At 38.7% G+C, this 16,662-nt stretch overlaps 1 protein-coding gene across 4 annotated transcripts in view; it reads right to left on the reverse strand.

Annotated features, from left to right (window-relative positions):
* The window catches only part of LOC134527977 (gastrula zinc finger protein xLCGF3.1-like), a 137,098-nt gene extending 128,407 nt beyond the window's left edge, over nucleotides 1-8,691 (reverse strand). The window contains exons 1-2 of one of the 4 annotated variants that reach the window (XM_063361109.1): nucleotides 7,207-8,478; nucleotides 2,850-2,939 (exon numbers count right to left, since the gene is read on the reverse strand). In XM_063361109.1, the coding sequence (XP_063217179.1) occupies nucleotides 2,850-2,939; nucleotides 7,207-7,227 (111 nt within the window). In that variant the 5' untranslated portion in view covers nucleotides 7,228-8,478. Of the gene's footprint in view, nucleotides 1-2,849; nucleotides 2,940-7,206 lie in introns of all 4 variants that reach the window. The other 3 variants (XM_063361106.1, XM_063361104.1, XM_063361105.1) reach the window with 3 other exon arrangements.
* Between the last annotated feature and the right edge of the window lie 7,971 nt (nucleotides 8,692-16,662).

Below are 16,662 nucleotides of genomic sequence, written 5' to 3' on the forward strand. Positions count from 1 at the left end.
AAATTTAAATCTTAGGTGAAGAAAAACATTTTGCATGTTTTTTTTTTACCCTCACAGGTGTGTCGCTATGAAGTATCAGTTTATTCATTATTAATTTATGGACACTTGTTTCTTAATAAACGTTGGCGTTTTAATTATAAAATTAACTTTTGGTTTAAATTATTTGTGAACATGTGATTTTACTTTACTTTTTAAAAAGTAAAAATAAATCTAGGTACGTAGTACTATGAATAAAATCAATGGACTGAGACACCTAAATGTAGTTAATAATATTATATCATAAATTAATTCTAATAATTTATATTTGCAGAAAGCACAGTATGTACAATTTAATTATCTGTTATTTAAAAAAAACTAAAAAACAATTGGACTGATGAGGATTCGAACCACATTCAAAATCACCCTTCTACCGTTGCCATCGTGCCCTTCGCCACTACGCTACCGCAACTTCTACGAATGTAATAGGAGATAATGGGTAATATAGAATGCAACGTATTTTTATAACGTATTTTAAAATTTCCGATTACTTCTTTCTGTGGCAATTTCAGCTTAACAAATATATTCCATAGTAGTTTTACTATTATAAAGTTTCATTTGGCATACCATTACATTTGTTACGTCCCTTAATGTTGACAATACAGACTATATACGGGGTTATATTGCAACACGTGGGTCCGCCATCTTGACGGCTCCAGCTCGTGGGTATAGCAGAAAAATAGAACACATTCTATTACAGTTTTGGCTAAGACTTCGGTTGTAGACTTGCGCATAATAGTTCGCGACCGGGAGCGCTCCTTTTAGTTCGCAGCTCCTTGGCGAACAAGGTCGCTCTTTTAGTTCGTACGCTCCCATCTCGAATTCAAAGAAGACAGGTCACAGATAGTTCGTTCGCTTTGCTACCGCTACTGCAGGCGATCTTCTTTAATGTTATAATAGTTATTTTTTATAATGATCAGTGTTGTGAACGCCTAGATTATTATCATTTTTTGGGTTATTATACATCAAATGAGTAAATAAAACAATAATTTACATAATTGGGTAAAATGGCGTATATAAAAGTTCTGTTTTTATTCTTCACTTAACATACACTATAATATAATCGAAAAATTTTAATTTATAAAATGATTTATTTTATAGCTAGTTTAAGAAATATTATTTATGAAATGCGTTTATTTTAGTGAATAAAATACCATTTTATAAATATACAAATCATATTTTTTTAAGAAATAATCAACAAAAAATGCGTTATTATGTACAGGCTACAAAATTACGTAAATTATTAAGAAATAGACCCATTACTCTTCTAATTTTTTACCTTACAATTAGACATAGATAAACTAATAAAAACTCTCAAGTAAGATTGTATGCTAATGTTACTTAAGAATGTGTATGTTCAATAGGACCTATATATAATTCACTAAATTTATCAAGTTCAACAACACTTAACATACACTATAATCGAAAAAATTTAATTTCTAAAAGAATTTATTTATTAGGTAGTTTAAGAAATATTATTTATGAAATGTGTTTATTTTAGTGAATAACGTACCGTTGTATGCCTATAAAAATACAATTTTTTTTTTTAAGTTTTAGAAATAATCAACAAAAAATTGTTTGACTGTAAAGTCGGTTTACGGACGAACGTTTAACGTGACGTCATTACACAACATTGGTGAAATGATAGCATACTTTTATGAATAAAATTTAATCATTGTTATTGAATTATCACTATTTTGTATTTATACAAAGAAGGAGTGAAACGAGATCTACAATTTAATTGATAAATTTACTTTTATTTGCACTCATTAATTCAAATATGTTTATTACTTTAACGAAGCGATTATTTTAACTATAACTTTTATACATGTTTGCTATTTAACTTTTTCCAATCTGTGTTATTCTGTTAAGGATAGGACGATGATAGGAAAAGTAGGAAACTAATGGGAGTGTTTCAAGTTTAATGTGCCTCGAAAAAGTCCAATCGATGGTTCTTCCAATCGAGTGGAAGAGAGATAGATGCGGCGCAAGCGTACAATGAGCGTAACGGGACACGGCGTAACGTGACAATGTACATACCGGGACACTTTTTCGTGCGTGCAGCCGGCGTTCATCGATTTATTAGACGTCACGTCAAAAATAAGTTTATTTAACAATGGTTATATATAAGTCAAAATTTTAATATTAAAGTTGTCATCAGCTGTCAAAATTATTTTATGAATATTGAAATCATTTTGTAAACACTGATATAACTACCTAATGTAATTATGTCTGACTTGTTCTCAGTATACACCACGATTTCCCCACCGCGAAGTTACCGTGCTCAGACTCAGACACGAGTATAAAGCTATCATCTGAAAATGTTTCATTGCAGTAAACATTTGCAGCGATCAAGAGTCAACATTTTTGTAAAGTCAGTATCCATTAGACGTCTGAAATTTCAGCTCTCCGACCCGAGCAGATAACGATAGCCAGCCAAAAAGACCAGCGACAAAGCCGTAATTAATACCCGAAAGGGAGAACGAGTGACGACTTTTGATAAGAGCCAGATCATGTGCACAGAACTAAAAGAAGGAGATTGGAAAAAGAACGAACTAATGAACTGAGGAGCGAGGGATCTGGGAACTAGTTCGCGTAGTTCGTCTGTGGGAGTGCTCTTCCGAACTAGTTCGTTCGCGAACTACACAAGTCTATTCGGTTGTGAAAACTTTTATACCCAGAGCCAGACCCCTTGGAAGGGTGCTGAAATGTTACCCACACGGGAGCAGGCGCGCTAGCATAAAAATTACATGAAAACTGTTAAGGAAATGGGTGTCGTGTGGGGCAGGCTTAAGAAATAACGAAGCATTTACCTCAAACTCCTTCTTCACAGAAAAAAGAACGACTTCAAAAGGCTCCGGCACCACAGACTCTTCCTTCACGCACACATTCTCAGTCTCCATCTGCAACGACAAGCACACACTGCAAACAAGCACAAGCAGCAATGGATCAAGGAATGCCTTCAGTGAGTACCTCTATTTTAAAAAGGTAATATTTGTTTTAATATTAATATTTTCTTCAAGTAATAAATCTTGCTTATTTATGTCAATGTGAACTTATTTTCACCACCGCCTTCATACATATTTCTCTCCAATAATGTAAAAAATATATCAAACTATTTTTTCCTTAATTATTTTCACGACACTTATAATTACATTCCTACGTTAAAAAAAAAATTTCATATTATAAGTTATTAACTTCAATCACATAACATGACTGCAAGATTTATGACGAGAAAAAAAAAACCTTAAAAAGAAATAACAATTACTTAGGTACTTCTTCACCCAACATAATGGTAAAATTATTTAATAAATGGTAAGTATATTTTGTTTTGCTTGAACTGGATATGAAAATAAGATAACCATTATGTCTAAGGTTTTCAGCGATGGAGATGCCAATAATCTAGTTAATTTTCAAATGCTTCCTCATAGAGTGTAGCACATTTAGGCATTCACTCTTTATTTACACTTGTGTTCTCTAGCATGGAGCGTTGCAAGATAGGCAAGGACTTGACCAATCTATCGCACTGACTTGCAAACATTAAGATCAATCTAGCCGATTTGGTTAGTTTTAATTTCCAAATATGTTTTATTAAACTTGACCTACAACTTACAAAAAAATTTGTGCTTTAAAAAAATATTATCTCAATAATCATACACAGTTTCAGCAATGAAAATTTAGACATTAGGAGGTGCTCAACACCATTAAATTTAAAAATGAATTTTTGGGTAAACTTTGCACATTATTTTGACATATTAACAAAATTGTTTGGTGTTCTCTTGATGTTATTGTTATTCTTATGAAACCAATTTATTTTGACTCTTTTGTTAAGTTTTTTTTTTTTAACTTTTTGGCAGTATTATATTGTATTAATGTATTTAAAATACTATTAGTGTGTGTGTATTGCAATTTTTCAAATTATTACTAGTAAGTTTTAATACTGAATAGAAACTTGAATTCGGAGGCTGACATAACAGTGCAAATTACTGGCTAACATCAAAATGTGAAATTTAAGTTTATGTAAATTAGTGCAATTGTCTCCTAATATTATAGGTACATTTTCTGTCTGTGGTTATTTATTAAACTGGCTTCTAGAGATTAACTCTACTCTATGAACTCTATCCTCACCTCCGTTACCATAATCTCACCTCCGTGAATGTGAACTTTTTAATATATAATATCTTTTTGAAGAACAATCACAACAGCAATAATGTACATAATACTGTAGGTAACTTGTAAAAATAATAATGAAAAAATCATATTTTTAGGTTTTACGATTTCAAAATCCAAATTGCACACTTTTTGGAGAATGACCCATATGTTAAGAGTCAGTTATAACATTACTATGTTCATAAAGGCCAAGCAGAGGAATATAGAAATTTGGGTGCAAAATAGTAAATGCAAAATTTCTGACATTTTAACTAACAAAATAATAGTTTTTAGGTATCAAATTGTAGACAACAGTCCCTCCCAGTCTAGTATATGGGTGTTTGCCAAAATAAGGTACCTAAAGCATGTCCCTAGGCCTTAAAAATATTATACATTTGTATTAATAGTAATTTTTACAATAAGATATATGTTTGAATGTAATAGAAGCCTATTATTTATATTATTTCTTAAATAAATGTTTTTGTATTTAAGATGTGAGACCAAGAAAGTGCTAAATGTCCCCTCCGTGGACTGTCCCCAAGTACAGTTTGATAACATTTTAATTATCCACAACAATATAATTTAATTATATTTAATATTAATTCTTTAAATTGTAATGTCCAAAGATTAAAAAAGAAATCATAAAATGGCTGGACTGCAAAGGTTTGAATTTTCAAGTAAGATTAATGTTTATTAATTGTCCCCAGGAAATGGGTCCTTTGTGTGGACATACCAAATAGTTTCAATATAAACCTCCAGGGTGCAGCACTGGCCACTGAACCCTACAAAAAAGGAGGGAAAAGAATCTATCTTGTTTTCTATCAAGTCATAAGTGGATGATTGGTGATTTATTGGTACTTACATTAGTTGATCCATGTGATTTAATGGTTGGTCAAGATCACTTAGTCCACTCTGTGGACAACTTTTTGATGGTGAGAAATGATATCTGTCACTTCTAATAGATGAATAGATAAAAAGTACTACATATAAATTTCTTTTACAAATGCAGTGATACTCTAACCTTAAAAATTAAAGGACTAGAAAACAAAAGAACAGTTTCTGTCCCCTCCGTGGAATTCACAGGCTACGGAGGGGAGATATTTGACAATTAAAATATTGTCACAGGTACATGATTTTGTAATACCTTAAATGTTAATAATAATTTACCTTGCAATCTGCTGAATTGATTATTTTCTGCTTTGACAAATGTTCATGCAGCACGGTTGTGGTCTGTCTATCATCATTAAAAAAAGCATTAATTTTTCTCTTTCAGATGTTTTATCATTAAAACAGAGCCCAATAAACGTTCTGATAGATTTTGTATTTATCTTGCAGAATAATGGCTCCCATAAAAAAGAAAACTTCATATTTCGCTGATAAGATCAAAAAATGAAGGGAACCGAAAAAGGTCAGCATGAGAAAGATTAACTAACAACCCAAGAAAGTATGAAGAAGAAAAAGCTAAAGAAAGGGAAAGATACCACATGAGGAAAAAATTAATTTTGAATATGAGTGAAAGGGATGAACGATCAGTCAGGAAACGACATCAACAAAAAGAGAAGAAAAAAAAGCGAAAGAAACTGAAGAAGAATTAAAAATTAATTCTCCTGAAACGTCACCAGAAGTTTCAGATGCTGTAGTAACCTCAACTTGCAGAGTTGAATGTGGAAAAAAGCATTCAAGGAAAAACAGGAAGAAAATGTAAGAAGAAAATCGGAAGTTGGAAAAGGACAATGAGAGACTACGAAGATAACTTGAAATATACAAAAAAAGAATAAGAGAATACGAGATTCATTACAACCTAATGCAGATACTCTAACCCCTAGGAAGAGAGTGGAAAAGTTATTTAGTAATAACAACACTAATTCAGAAGAAGTTAAAAAGAAAGTTTTTTTTTTGCTGAAGTTATCCGTGACCAAATTAAAGACAGTTTTAAAACTGAGAAATCTTTAAAAAAAAGAGAGAACTATGTTACGAGTTTTAACTGGAAAAATTATCAAGAAGTACAGACTCTGTGTACATAACAACGCACTAAAAAAAGTACCAAAATCAATGGTAAAGTTAAATTTGTCCACTCGGTGGACAGTAGAGTCCACTCCGTGGACAGCCCCAAAATTCTATTTACGTTTTATTAATTCAATTTAATGTATCGATCTTGACCACTTATTGTACTGAATTTGGGAATATTTAAGAATCTTTTCAGGTGTATAAAATATAATAATTTTTTTTTCAAACCATACATAGTTTAGGTACCTTACTTTGGCAATCACCCATATATATTGCTATACCAGTAATTAAATTGTAAAAAAACCACAAAGTTTCACAATAAACACTTTTTTATATTGTTCAGTAAACTACAATACCAACCAGTATACTTTATTTTGTGATACTGGTATTTAATTTTTTTAAATTTGACTTTTCGAGTACCACTTTACCCAATTTTTTTTTTTTTCAATATCATTAAAGTTTGTAAAATCTAGGAAAACTATTATATTTCACAATAATGCCACAAATTGTAATGGCCACAGATATATCTTTGATAATGAAATATCAGTATCACAAAAACGACAAGAACAAAGGCGAGGGTAGGGTTGGGAATAATAGTCTAGTTTATATGAATAAGCATAATATTCAAAAATGAAGTACATGAAAAAGGGTGATTATTGCTCCCTGCCCAAAACCCCCTTATTCATGTGTGCTTGTCCTGTGTGTGTGTGTGTGTGTGTACTTTATTATTTATTTATTTATTTTATAACTGAAATAGGTTTATATACCGTTAATTTTTATTATCTGAACCATTTGTAATATGATTGTATGATTTGTATTGTTGATTTATATTCAACTTCTATTTTATTAAATTGTATTTAACTTGCTCCATGTCCCTAATTTGGGACTAAACGGAGTGCATGAATAAATAAATAAATAAATAAATAAATAAGCATGTAGGGGTGGTAATATCATCAGCGATGCCAAATTGGTGACGTCATTAAATGTTATTAAATTGGGATCAAGAATAGTTACCATATGATTATCGAAACTCATTAAATGATGCAATTTCAATTATAATTCCAAATGAGTGACTTTTTAACTATAAAATAAACTTCTAGCATATTCGCCTATATACAGCAAAAAATTTTTTACTGAGCAGAAGTAACTTCTATCCGACGGCTCTATCCAGCTGCCCGTTTTTAAATTTTAGGCATCCTGGACTTAGCAATTTATTCTGTGATGGAGGTATAAATCACCAGATTGAAGACTCCTTAAAACAAAAACCAGAGTAGGTGCCCTAGAAGCTGATACACTGGATTACACCCACAAGTGTGTACGTTAAGGTGTGCTATGCGCGCATAACGTAGAAAGTCATTTTTAAATTTTAAGGCGTCCTGGACTTGGCAATTTATTATGTGATGGATGTATAAATCGCCACATTGAAGCCACCTTAAAATAAAAACCAGAGTGAAGTTGTAGGTTAATTTTCAAAATATTCTACAATTAAGTTAAGCTGATACACAGCCTGTATAAGGAAGGTTTTTTTTTTTTTTGTAATTTGTAGGTTAAGTTGAATCAATATTTAACAAGTGAGTTAGGTCTGTATTGCACCAACGTCTTTCGTCGAGTACCACGATTTTTATGGTACGATATTGTAACTATGGTACCCCTTCGGAAATGAATCCAGGATTCAAAGCTAACTTATCCTCAATCAGAGACCTTGGAACAACAAGAGCTTAAATTAACGCAAATTCAGCATTTTTCAATTGAGATTTAATATGTTTACAAGAAATGTGCAGACACAACGATAAAGCAGTTACATGGTGACCTTCATACATGTGTTTACTATCAATAAAAATTAACTTTAGAGGCCGAACAAAAATGGTTGTGAAATACTCCATGAATACAACACATTGGTGGCCTTAAGAGGCGTTGGTGCAAGCTGTTCGATGGTTCGCATTCTAAATTTAATTTTTATTGATAGTAAACACATGTATGAAGGTCACCATGTAACTGCTCTATCGTTGTGTTTGCACATTTTCTTGTAAAAATATCAAAAATTTGTTGAAAATTGCCGTATTTGCGTGGAATGACTTAGGCTGTTGTTGTTCCAAGCCCTCTGTCCCGGGCGGCCGGAAAGAGCCGGCGGATAGAGCTAGCTTCTGCTCAGTAATTATTTTGCTATTCAAATGTTAAAAAGAAAAATTTGAATTAATAAAAGCTAACACTCAGCTCGATATACTAGTATACCATGGCTAACATAATGTAACATAATGTAACATAAGAAACTATTCAACAGTAAACCACTAACAAAATTTTTGACTTTTACTTTACAAAATAATTAGAACATTATCGGAAAGTAAAACAAAAATTCATATTATAATTTAGCTTTTGTTAAAATACATGACTCGAAAACAATTAAAAATATTTCAAAACATTACAAAATAAAAATAGCTGCAAGTCTAGAAATATTTAAAATTACAGAAAACAACAACACAAAAATGATCAAGCTTCGTTTGTTTTCTGAAAAAAATAACAAAAGAAAAACACTATACAACCCATGGACAACCTACTATTAGTGATGAGCACCCTCGAAAAAAAAAACATTAAATCGATAGAATCAAACTAGCGTTCGTCTCGACTAATTGGAAATCATTCATTAAACTAAACGTAATAGTTATATTCTTTCAATCCCAGCCAATCGATATGTTGTGTTGTGTTGATGTTCAGTAGTAACTATATTTAATCGTTCACTTTGAACAACATTTTCATGATTATAATTTTTGATGTTGTTATCTCACAAATCCATGTAACATTGGTAAGAAAATTTATAAAAAAAATCGTTTGAACGCCCAAATACGAAAATTATTGACTAATTAGAAATGGTTTGGACTATGGCTACGAGAGAGTAGTTTGGTCGGTAAGTCAAGGTGTAGTTGCGAAGCTAGTAGCGAGCCACCCCCATTAAATTTCTGTGATCGCATCGAACTGTAGACTTTTTTCCGAGCCTTGATATGTTGAGAAATTTTTTTACTTATTGTTGACGAGAGTCGTCGTGCCCTCTTTTCCCCCATAGTGCAACTCAGTGCAGTGATAGTGTCCTACGAACAGGGACGCACCCGCGTGCGCCCTGGACCATCCACGAACGACCACGTATTTTGTATAATAATTAGTATTGTTTTTATAATTATTTTGTAATTGTGTTTTTATTATGTAAATACCCAAGAACGACCACGTATTTTGTATAATAATTTGTATTGTTTTTATAATTCTTTGGTAATTTGTGTTTATATATATATGTATATAATTTCGATTGTGTAACGTGTAGAAACGCAACCTGGCCCGCTGCCAGTTCGTGTCTCTCCCACGCCGGCCTGTTCCCCTTCCCCTCCTTCGCGGCCCGCGCATAGTGGCGTGCGGGCGGGCAGGGAGGCAGTCGCTTCCTAGCTGCCGAGCAGAGCAGACGTGCTCTCGCTCGCTCCGTTAGAGGTACGAGTTAAGTACGGCTGAGTTCTCGCGACTAGCAAATTTCGTCATGGGACTGCCTCCAGCAGTCATACCAGGTCGAGTGCTAATTATTTTATGTGTATTTTCGGGAGTCCGAGTCGCGGCGAGGGAGAATGTTCGTCCTGCAATGTTTCGGCCAGGCTGCGATAGGGCATCAGCAGAATAAACCCGCTCGTGGAAATGAACAACAAATACTTTTCCATACTACCTCTGCCAGAACCTCCAACCTCTACAAGAATCCCTCCCGGTCCTACGCTTTCTGGTCCCATCCACGTTGGCCTGAACTCCACTCTCTCTCCGACTGGAGCTAAGCGGGCAATTGGGGCGAGTTCACAGGGCATTCTTCGACAGGGACCAAGCGACTTAGGGCGAGGGGACGTCATATGGCACCCAACTAGTGTGGCTAGAAGACTTTCGGTACAGGACGTGGGGGACTGGCTGGGTCTCGCACGCTCAGGCGCGGACAGGAGGAAGGTACGGCCGCGCGGCGTGGGAGCGGTGCGAATCGGAGACATCGCCGCGAGATAACGTGGCGCAGGAGCGGCGCGAACCGGAGACATCGGCACGAGATAGCGCGGCACGGGAACGGCGCGAACCAGAGATGCCGGCGCGTGATAACGCGATGTGAGAGCGCCAGGAATCCGAGACAGCGACGCAGCAAGGATCGCCGGCGCGAGATAATGTGACAGGAAGGTGCGGACTGTATTACCAGATGGATAGATTACTTCCCGGATCAGTAGTGTCGGTATGAATGATGGCGGGGGCGAAAAGAGAACAAGACACAGAAAATCTGATCAACTTCGAGATGGAGATGGGCGAAAGGGAGGAATCTGGGAAGAATGACGTAAAGGACATGATGTGTGGGATGAGTGGCGAAGCGAGGAGTGTGGATGACATGGACAGGAAAGAAAACAGCAGGGAACGTGATCAGAGTGATGGGCGCGCGGACTTGAGGGGTCGGTCGTAAGGTATGTGAATGCGCCATTCGTATTGCCAGTGTTCTCGGGGAGTGAGAATGAGGATCCGCGGTAGTTTTTGCGGTTATGCGAGCACCTTCTGAAGTTGTACAAAGTGCGACGGGCAGAGTGGGCATCACGAGTGACTGGACAGCTCCGGGGTGATGCGTGGAACTGGTGGTCGATTGCCGAGAGCTATGACACTGATTGGGGGAACTTTATGCATCAAGTCGAGGCTAGATATGGCAATGATCAGGCACGTGCGATGTGTCTTAGAACTTTTTATTGCCGGACTCAGGACGAGTAAGAGAGCACGGAACAATTTATCTATGAAAAGCTGCGCCTGTTCAGACGAATGGGGAAAGGTGGGGACATAAGTGCAGCGTTACCGACCATCGTCGAACATCTGTTACCGGAGTTTCACCCCTTCATGAGGACAGCCGCCGGACGAGGTGCGGAGGAGTTCGTGGCCCTCGCTCGCATAGTTGAGCGCGACCTGATGCAGCGGAGAACGGCACCCAGGGGCGCGCAGGTTTCCCAGGTCCGCTCAGGGTCAAGAGGGGTGACTCACGGAAGTCACGGAAAATGACATGGCAGAAGTGAAGTTAACCGATGGCACGGGACCTCGGAAGGTGATTGATCAAGGCGGCGCCAGGGGACGCCCCGAGCGGTTCCCAGAAGAAGGGGGACGACACGGAAGAACGGAAACCAGGCCGACAGGGATGCAGGAGGGACGCAAGGACGATCGCCCGCCGCGATGCTGGTTTTGCCCAGAGGCGTACCACTGGCATCGCCTGGGTCCCACCAGAGCCGCGTAGAAAGGAGCGCGAGAAGGCAGTGCATCGCAGACGGGAAACGCGGGAGCGGGGGCGGAAGGACAACTGGGCGAAGCTCCCCGATCCACCAACTACTGGCAGACCCAGTAACCAGGAGGACTCGTCGACCACCACCCGCACCGAGAACACCGACATCACGTTCGCCGCCGGGGGGTGGCGAGAGACGTGTACGCTACCAGCCAGCTGTTTCCGTGCCGGGGCTGCCACAGCGACAGCAGGGTTTCACCATGACTCCAGAGGCGCCGACAGTGATCCTCCTGGAACCGGATCTACCACTCCACCGGCCGATCGCTGGCGAAGAGGGCGACCAGAGTATCGGCGCATCGACTCCAGGGCGAGCCGGCGACCTCTCCGTGGGTTCCCCATGCCCGGATGGCCCGGAGGCCGAGGGCAGAGGGGATCAGACGACTGCCTAACTGGGACAGGTCGGCCCCGAGGAGCAGGAGCTGCTGCGGGTACCCGTCCATGCCAACAGGCGGGAGATGCTGGCCTTGATGGACACCGCTGCCAGCCGGTCCTACATCGCAGCCCACCTAGTGATGATGGAGGCGGTGACCCCGAGTAAGGAGCTGGTGCAGCTGGCCACCAGAGATGCCATGGCCGAATCAGGGGGCACCACTCAGGTAACGTTGAACATCGTTGGTCACGTTAGTCACATCGAGGCCTGGGTGGTCCGCGAGGGGCTGATCCTGGGAGTACTGTGGCTGTACGAGGGCGACGCAACCATGGAGGTACAAGCTGGGCGGATGCACTTCGGCACCCGGGGGGTCTGGATGGTGTACGGCGTACACCAGGCTCCTCCCAGTCCCCTTCGGTCAGTCTTCCGCCTAGAGGACCTCCAGCATGGCAACTCTTGTCGCAGCACCCCTCGTGGACATCCATCGCGGGACTCCGTCACCGCACTCCGCCGTCGCCGTCGCACTTCCCTTCGCCGAAGTTCCACTCGACGCTTCACTCGGAACTTTGCTCGGGATTCTCGCCGAACCCGCGGCACTCTCGCTACACAACTATCGTCGAGAAACTCACTCGCCAAGGAATTCCTCACCCAGGAACTCCGCCGCACTGCGGCACTATCGACCAAACTCTTTGCCACAGAACTCCGCCACACTCGCGGGACTATTGTCCATACTATCGCCCCAGAAATCCGCCGCCTTGGAACCTTCGTCGAGGGACTTCGCCACCCCAGGAACTTCCTCTGCACCCGTGGCACTATCGCCCCGGAAAAACTCTTGGAGGCCGGCTCCTGGGCTTATATAGGCCCAGGCGCCACACCTAAAAGCACTAGCGCGGCTGGGGCCAGTCGCGTCATTCCGTGCCGACCCGACGCCAGAGTTATCGAGAAAGGCGTCGGCAGCTCGTGCGACGACCCGCAAACTCCCACAGCTGCCAGGTGTCAGGTATCAGCGCCGATGCAGAGCGCCAATGCGGGGTGTGAGGAGGAGGGGGGAAGCGATGATCCCCGAAATCCACCAGGCGCACACAGCACTTGTCACATAACGGCGACCACGTGACATCAGTGGCAGTGCAGGGCCGCCAGCCAGCTCCAAACCTGCGCGCGCCGCGGCTCTGCTCACATTCGTAATAATACAATACATTGTGCAGTTTCAAATTTTGTTAACTTTTTTTTGTTACAAAATAAACATTAGTAGGATATTTTGGAAAAGTTTTAATTTGTATTATGGCATAATAGTGTAGGTACAGAAATAATCTTGACTACAAGACTGATAACTTCACTACAATGCATCATCACATTAAGAAATTTTCCCCTTAATAGATTTTAATCTTTCAAGATAATAGTGTCTCTTGATCACCACCAACATCTTTTTGAGAGTATTCCAACTCAAACTGTTCTTAGCAGCATACATAAGGGATAATGTTATAAATATTAATAATTAATACTTCAAAATCTAAATATTTTACTTTTGGAAAGAAAGCAGTGTACGATGCAATGCATTTAGGTCTAATTTTAAAAAAGAAAATAGTACAAACAGAGCAGAGTACACTAGCTTTATTATTCGTCAATTCTGACAGTTGATTGAAACTTGCAGCATTAATTAGTGTGTCAAATTTTGGAATTTTGAAGAGAATGTGTATGTGTGTAGTGTAATTAGTGTGTATAACTGATATATTAAACCTCTGAATTAGTAATTACTGGGCTTGTTTTTGTGCATAATTAGTAGATCCTTTTATGTAGTTAAAAATAGTTATTGTGTCGTATTTAAGTTTCATAGGGGAAATTGTGACATTTGTTGACCATAAGTTACAATCTTGTAACAAATAACAATGCAGAATAACAATGATGATCACTAAAAAAAATTGTAAAAAAAAACTATTACAAAGGCCGTGCTTCCCGAAAAATCGTCCAAAGCTGGAAAGTGTTTTAATACCTTTTGGGGGTCCCAAATAAGAGTCCTGTGAGTTTGTGACGGATTCTGACTCCTGCTTAAGTTTTGTGAGTCAAAAAACCGCGGAATTTTCGCACTTTGTATAGTTGTTCGCTTATAACTCCTAAACGACGCATCTTACAGAAAATTTTATTTTAAGCTTTTTTAAAAAACATTAAATTCTGATTCGAATGGTGTTTGGTAAGTCAAAATCGGCTTAGTAATTTAGCCGAAATCGATTTTCAAAGTTGGGCCATTTTTACCAACTTGGCTAAAAAGTTGATTCTTTGTTTAGTTTTTCGTTTACAACTCCTAAACGACGCATCCTGAAAAAAACTTTACTCATAGCTTTTTTTAATAGGATTAAATTCTGCGTCGAATGATGTTTAGTCCGTCAAAATCGGCCTAGCTGTTTAGCCGCAATCGATTTCTGAAGTGGGGCCATATTTTACCAACTAGGCTAAAAAGTTGATTATGCCCTTTGAATGGATCATATGAATAATTTGATGATGTTTTATTCAATGACAATCATCCAGGGGCGGATCCAAGAGTGAAGCGAAGGGGGGCACGGCCCCCCTTTGGAATTTCAAGTATAATCCTTATTTTTAATAAAATATTAAATATTAATTGTTCTGGGGTTTCAGAAATTATAGGATTCGTGCCACCCCCCCCCCCCCCCAGAAGGATCCGCACCTGGACACTCTAAAATGATGTTATGTGGTTTCAAAATATAAGAAGGCATTATAATGAATAATGTTTTATTGATGGTAACAAAAGATGTATACATGTAAACGATAACGGTATTAGTTGTGTACATGAAAGATGTATTAGTTGTGTACATGAAATATCATAATATGAAAGATGAACAAGGTAGGGGAGGACGGGGCAAGTTGGCGATGTTAAGAGTTCGCCATTTTTTATAATTTTAATTTTGGAAATACGATTTCCTTCTCTCCAGACACGATTAGAATAGTCTTTTGTCGTGGTGTAACTACATGGAAAAATCTATGTTTCTATATTATCTCCAAAATTCTGCCCTTTTAAAAATATAATGCAAATGTGCCATCTTGCCCCGTTACCGGGGCAAGATGACTTTGACTACGGGGTAAGATGACATTTCTGACACAAGTTTAAACATATTTATTCTTAGAATGCAAACTAATGTAAACTAACTAATTTAACATTGTTACATGCTTTTTTACATATATGGCATATTATTAAAGGTTTGGTTTGTTGAAAATTACAATTAATAGTTAACTTACATAACTAATTCAGAGTTGGTATTTTTATAAACAATAATCGCAAAAAAATTTTCCTCCTTCAAAGTTCGAGCAGTCCTCGTGCCACCATGTGTGGCATTTGCAACACTCGATCCAGTCTTCTGATGGAGGGTCGACATAAATCTCATCACACACAGGACACTGCACTTCGGATATTTGAGCTGAAGTCATGCCTGGCGAAAGTTGGAGCTTCTTGGATTTTTCTCGAGAATCGAACTTCAGTTTCTTAGTAACAGTTTCTTTTTTGGCATCTCGAGACTCATGTCTTTATTGCTTCAAACGTTCTTGTTCTATCCTCTGAGTTTTTCTCTGAACCAGCATCGCTTTCATGGGTGAGCTTGTGATGACACTTGCACATTGCTTATGACTTATCCTTTTTCTCACATATGGTCTTTCTTTAGGCAATGGTTTGAAATCGAAAACACTTCGGCACAGTTTTGGCTCAACAGGAGTAGCATTTATTATAGGCCCTATATTAATGAGAGAAGCATTTCTTAATGGTCCTGGCTCAATGGAAGTAGCATTTCTTGAAGGTCCTGGTTCTTCAGTTTTCTCTGCCTGATGTTCATTAACTGCTTTTTCCATAGCAAGATCATGATCGGTGGGGTTCGCTGCAGCTAAATCATGCTCAGCAAACACAAGGGGATCATAAGGCTCGATTCCACATTCTCGGAACCCATTGACTGCATTACCGACTGTAGCTGCTTTTAAATAAGCAGTGCTCAGTAGCTCACCAATTTTTTTTGTCAGTTATGGCTTGCCCTGGATTAGTGACCATAAAGTTGTCACAAGCTTGACTGTAATAGGTTTTCAATGGCCCAAAAAAGGAAACATACAGCAGTTGAAGACGATGGGTAGTGTGGGGTGGAAATCCGACCATAATGATGTGATTTTCCTGGCAAAAGTTTATAGCCTCCAGTGTTACGTGTGGTTTATGGTTGTCAACAAGCAACAGCACATGAAATTCACTGGTTGGTTTCACATGTAGTTTGAAATGTTTCAAAAACAACACAAATATTTCTCCATTGTTACAACAATTTTCACTGCAATGCCCAACGGTTCCCGGAGGGGCTCTTTCCACAAGTTCAGGTCGCATCCGTTTTCTTGCGAAAACCAAAAAAGGGGGCAGGTAATATCCGCAAGCATTAATGCAACAAATAATAGTAACATTTCTTCCTCTCTCTGCCGAAACGATCTTGGAAACTCTCTTACTTCCTGTGGGTGAAATAACCTTTGGTAGCCTATTAGGTACAGTGGAAAGTGCAGATTCATCTGCATTGTAAATGGCAGAAGCTGGAAATCTATGTTTTTCCCGCACTTCTTTCAAAATTAAGAAAAACTTGTCAAAATTTTGGCTTGTTAAAGCCCATTGCTCTGGCAATGGATGTTTCCTCTGGTCTCCGAAAACTGAACTTACATTTTTTCATAAAACTAGCCAACCAATCCTTACCTGCCATCCTGGTCTCCACATTGAACGGATGCGAAATTCCACTATATTCTGCAAAGTAAAACACAAGTCTTCTAC

This window comes from Bacillus rossius, chromosome 1, assembly GCF_032445375.1.
Source record: "Bacillus rossius redtenbacheri isolate Brsri chromosome 1, Brsri_v3, whole genome shotgun sequence".
Taxonomy (NCBI): Eukaryota; Metazoa; Arthropoda; class Insecta; order Phasmatodea; family Bacillidae; genus Bacillus; species Bacillus rossius.